Below are 5,107 nucleotides of genomic sequence, written 5' to 3' on the forward strand. Positions count from 1 at the left end.
GAGGAGGAGAAGAAGAAGAAGAAGAAGAAGAAGAAGAAGAAGAAGAAGAAGAAGAAGAAGAAGAAGAAGAAGAAGAAGAAGAAGAAGAAGAAGGAAGAAATCTCTGTAGATACCATGGGCAAAATGGAGACAACCATGCCTCTACTCCCAACACACCCCATCACTAAGGAGGTCTAACTCAGCAGGTAGATGGGAACTGAGCACACGTGGGCCTGAGGACCACAGTTCAAGGATCAAAAGTTCTAGGAAGAGGTGAAGGGAAGGAAAGGAATGGTCCCCCTGGAAGGTTAGATGGGCCTAGGGAAAGAAGCCAAGGAGTGACCTCTGAAGGCCACCAAACTGGAAAACAGGAAAGACAACCCTCCTAAGTTTGGGGAGACACAGGCAAAGGTGTGGACGGCCCACATGGACATAGGTCAGGCAGCAGCGCTGTTAGTAGGCAGCGCTGTGTGAAGCCTGTGTGTGAGCAAAGGGTCTGATTTCAGGAGCACCTCTAGGGCTGAGGGCTGGGGTTCAGTGGCTAAGCCTAAGATGAGCTTGCAAGGGACCACGCAGTTCATCCCGGGTGGCAAATAAACAACCAAAACAGATGCTAATTGCAGCAGGAAGGCTGACTGGGACAATCTGGAGATGGACGTGTGGACGGGAAGGGCTCTTCACCCAGGCCTGCAGCGCTCTGTGATGTACAGTGGCACTGATTCCACCTTCCATTCTTGACAGGGTTTGGGAAGCACAGTGCCATGGTACATGGCACGAGGCCTCTTAGCCTGCAGCTCTGGGGTTAGCGCTACGGGTCATACCATTCCACACACACACACATGTGTGTGTCTGTGTCTTGTCCACATGCACATACGTCTGGGTGTCTGAGTGTAACTGCACATATATGTACAGTGTCTCTGTGAACATGCCTATGTCTATGCATGTGTACGCACACATATGAATCTATACACAGTTTGAACCTGGTGGTTCAGGCAAAGCAACCCTTGGGTAGTCAGGCTAGCCAACTCATTTCTACCATTGAATGAGTAAAACACCCCAAAAGCCCTCAACAAGAGATCTAGAGAGCCAATGTGGCCTTGGTGTGTTGCCTGTCTGTAAGAGGCACAGGCAAGTCTCTTCACCACCCTGTGCCTCAGTTTCCCCATATGGTAACTATGATCAAAGCTGCATGTATATAGATGCTTATGGTTGTCAGCACACCCCTCTACCCAGTGAGCAGCTGGCAGATGGAAGACAGTGAATATTACATTTTCCCCCAGTTGCAACTTGGAAGAATCCAGAAGCTGAAGAGTTCCACGATCCATGAGGTGGCATGGAGCATGGGCTTCCTTTCCTACAGCCATACAATCTCCCCCAAGTGCTCACAGTCTGGAGTAAGCAGAATCATGCCTAAGGTCTCTGAGGTCTTCAAGCAACTGGGGGCTTCAAAGAGCAGCTCCAGGTAGGACTGAGGTAGTGGCCACCAAAGTGGGCTATATTCCCTGGCCACAGACCTTAAGTTCCAAGGCCATCTAGGTCCATCTAGGTTTTGTCCCATCTTCTTCCCTGGAGTGAGCCCCACAGACAGAACATTGCTCTCCAGGTCCAACCTTGAATCTCCACTCCTGCCCGGCAGGCTGCTCACGCCTGACCATGGTAAGCACAATCCCTTACATACCTGAGGGGCCGAAGTTCTGGCGGGTGAGGAAGATGACGTGGTCGTGGTGCTCAGTGTGGTTAGGGTCTTGGCGCTGCTGGGAGTGCGCCCAGCGACACACCTGCTCCAGGCTGCGTGCCGGGTTCCCTCGCTCGATCAGGCTCAGGGACTGCAGGGTGCCGACAGTGGAAAGGTTAAAGACCTCAGACATCATGGGAGCTCTCCAGAGGGTAACACGGAAGCTCCCAGGGACTGCAGCGCCTCTCCTAGTGATCACCAGCTGTTGCCATCTGGCTGCTGCTGGCACAATCCTCCTTCCACTGGTGCTTGCCAAGCACTGTTCCGTACCCACGCCCGCTAGAGACTCAAGGCATACGATTTCCATCCTCTTCAACCTGCAACTTACTCCCTCATCCAGTCTCTATGGTAACTTGTGAGGAAAGTGTGACTTCACCCCCATTAGGGAGAACAAGCGCCTGGCTTAAAGCTGCAGAGGTCAGGGTCCCTAAGCTCGACAATGATGGGACTTGTCCCTGTCACTGCCCCACCTCCAAGCCTCCCTTTCCCTACAGACTCCTCATGGAGAGGGATTTGGTGGTCTTCTGCTTGTCATCCTCCCTGCCCCCCTCCAGGCAGCAGGGGCTCACCTGTCGGTAACCCACTATGATCAAGCGGACAAGAGCGATGTTCACGTGGGCCCCCAGCGATTCATCGTGGTAAATCTCATCCACCTACAAGGAGAACAGTATAAAGGCAGCAAATTTCCCTGAGAGCATCTACTGCGTGCTACACGTCAGGCTAGGATCTGACATACGGCATCGTTTCACCCCTCCATGACCTTATCCAGCAGGACTTTTCCTTCCTTACCATTTACCAAGTAAGGAAATTGAGGCCAAGAGAGGTGATGACGTGCCCAAGGACACATGGCTGGGATTCAAACCCTAGGCACTGAATCCCAACTCTGAGCTCTTTCCACAGAGCTCACATCTATGGGAAGAGGGATAGCTTGAAGCTTAGTGACTGACCAACATGTTCATCAAGATGCTCATCTGTCCCCTCTTAAGATCTGTCCATCTCTGAAGAGTCTTTCCAGAGAAGTCACCCAACTCAAGGGTCCCCGCTGAAGCTCCCTGTTGTAACATCTCTAAGTATTTTCCAGTTATCCTGGGATGGCATTACTTGGTGGTGGCCACACTGTGAAGCCCAAGACATGGACCCTTCCCAAGGGAAATCCCAGAATAGGACAATGTTCAAGGGCCCTTGGATGGACAGTGGCAGCATAACCTAGAAGCATCTTAGAAACAGTATTCACAGCCAAGTCTCCCCAGTCAGATCTGCATTTAAACAAGGCATCCTGGACATTCTTAGACTCTATCAAGGGAAGGAGCTCAGCTCTGAACAATCCTTTTGTCTCACAGGTCCAGGATCTGGGAGACTGGGGAGTCCCCCACTGGCTGTATCCAGAAACCCAGTCCTAGGTACTCCCCTGTCAGGAAACCTGGATAGAGAGGGATTGAGCTTGTTTATCTACTCCCAAGGATGGGTTGTTTTTGCTTTTGTTTTCCCAAGACAGGGTTTCTCTGTGTAACAGCCCTAGCTGTCCTGGAACTAGCTCGGCAAACCAGGCTGGCCTCGAACTCACAGAGATCCGCCTGCCTCTGCCTCCTAAGTGCTGGGATTAAAGGCATGCGCCGCCACCACCCGGCATCAAGGATGGGTTATTCACCCTCTCCTGAGGATGTCCATCTCCTGAGTTAACTGGGGACCTGAGTAAAAGCAGGGTGAAATAGCACACGCCTTGGTAATCCCAGAGTTCCTATAGCGAGATGGGAGATGGAGACAGAAGAATCTCCACAAGCTTGCGGTCCATCCAGCCTCGTGTTTGCAGCAGTGAATGATGAAAAAGACCCTGACTCAAGCAAGATAGAAACGAAGACCCAAATTGCTGTCTGATCTGCACAGTCAGTGTGCCACGCACACACCATACACCTGTGTTGGAGCCCAAGGATGTGGATTCCCTCCAGCTTGACCAAAGGTCAGATGATTCAGGCCTATTCTTGCTCCTTCAAGGTTGTGACAAGAAATTTGACCCAGGGTGTGGCTGTCTATGAATGTTTGGCAGAAGGTATGGTCCCTAAATGTCCTGCCTTAACAACAGAATACTTAACTCAGGGTATAGTTGCTTGATGTTTCGGGTATTGAAGAGGTAATTACTCTGTTCCCCTGCTTTAGGATTGGGATGTACAAAGCCTATGGAAAATAAATGTGGGTGAATTCAATATTCACTCGGTTGCCCTCCCGACTCTATTCTGTATTTCTGTATTTTGTATCTCTGTTTTTTCTACCTAACATTTCTAATCCACATGCCCCTACCCTGAAATGTACAAACCTGTTGAGGCTGGACCCCGACACACCTGCACACCTGTACCCCCCCACCCCCCCACACTCATACACAAAGGCTTTTGTAAAGGCTTAAAAACCAAACAAAATATTTCACTGTAAACACACACACACACACACACACATACACACAAAGAAAATTAGATCACTAGCAACCAACAACAACAAAAAAATGACTACAGTTAACAAACTTCCCATCACATGTGCATGCCCGTGTGCTAGTTTATGCTGAACATAATGTTTGTGTTTTGCTGGCTCCGGGGCAAATGTTCTGTATCTTTAACTGTGATTCCTGGTGTCTGCATAGAATATGCCATCACCGATGTGACTAACATCCCAGATAGCAGGTGGGAGTCTTAGGGAGAAAGAACTTCCTCAGCCAGTCAATGTAGGCAATGATAAAGCAGCTCCTTGGAGTCCTGGGTTCAAATCCCAGCTCTGGTTTCTTTTTTTAATTTTTAATTTTATGAGTGTTTTACCTGCCACGTATGTATGTCTGTGTACCAAGGGCATGCAGTTCCCACAGAAGCCAGAAGAGGGTGTGGGATCCCCTGGGACTGGGGTGACAGATGGGAAAGACCTGGACTGGGAGTAGAACCCTGGCCCTCTGGAAAGACAGTACTTTAACTGCTGAGCCATCGCTCCAGCCCCCTCAGCTCTGTTTTTTTGTTTCGTTTTGTTTTGTTTTTTAAATCACCTAGCTGGCTTGGGGCACAGCATGGAGCTCCTTTTTCTTTTTTTGCAGAATGGAAATACCAATGGCTGTTTGAGGGCCACCCCCATATACGTGTCTGGAACCCACAAGTGAGACACAAGCCCAGAGGCACTGTCAGTGACACACAGCGGTGACCTCTGACTCCTGCCGCAAGGCTTTCTGGGATCTGGACAGTTTCACCGCTGTCTTTGTCTCACTGTTTCTGTCCCCTGTGTTCTTTAGCACCAGCTCTTTCTCATGCATATAGAAAGTAACCGACCCTACCCAGGAGGATAGCTATATGTTTTTCTTTGGGTTCACCTTCTTATTTAGCTTCTTTAGGATATCAAAATAAAGACTCACTGACCTTTATTTGT

At 49.7% G+C, this 5,107-nt stretch overlaps 1 protein-coding gene across 1 annotated transcript in view; it reads right to left on the reverse strand.

Moving 5' to 3' along the window:
* Adamts14 (ADAM metallopeptidase with thrombospondin type 1 motif 14) overlaps positions 1–5,107 on the reverse strand; it is a 68,707-nt gene that overhangs the window by 27,880 nt on the left and 35,720 nt on the right. Inside the window, exons 5-6 of the mRNA XM_005360084.2 lie at positions 2,284–2,367; positions 1,658–1,805 (exon numbers count right to left, since the gene is read on the reverse strand). Of these exons, the coding sequence (XP_005360141.1) occupies positions 1,658–1,805; positions 2,284–2,367 (232 nt within the window). The remainder of the gene's footprint in view (positions 1–1,657; positions 1,806–2,283; positions 2,368–5,107) is intronic.

Source organism: Microtus ochrogaster, linkage group LG2, assembly GCF_000317375.1.
Source record: "Microtus ochrogaster isolate Prairie Vole_2 linkage group LG2, MicOch1.0, whole genome shotgun sequence".
NCBI classification, from domain to species: domain Eukaryota; kingdom Metazoa; phylum Chordata; class Mammalia; order Rodentia; family Cricetidae; genus Microtus; species Microtus ochrogaster.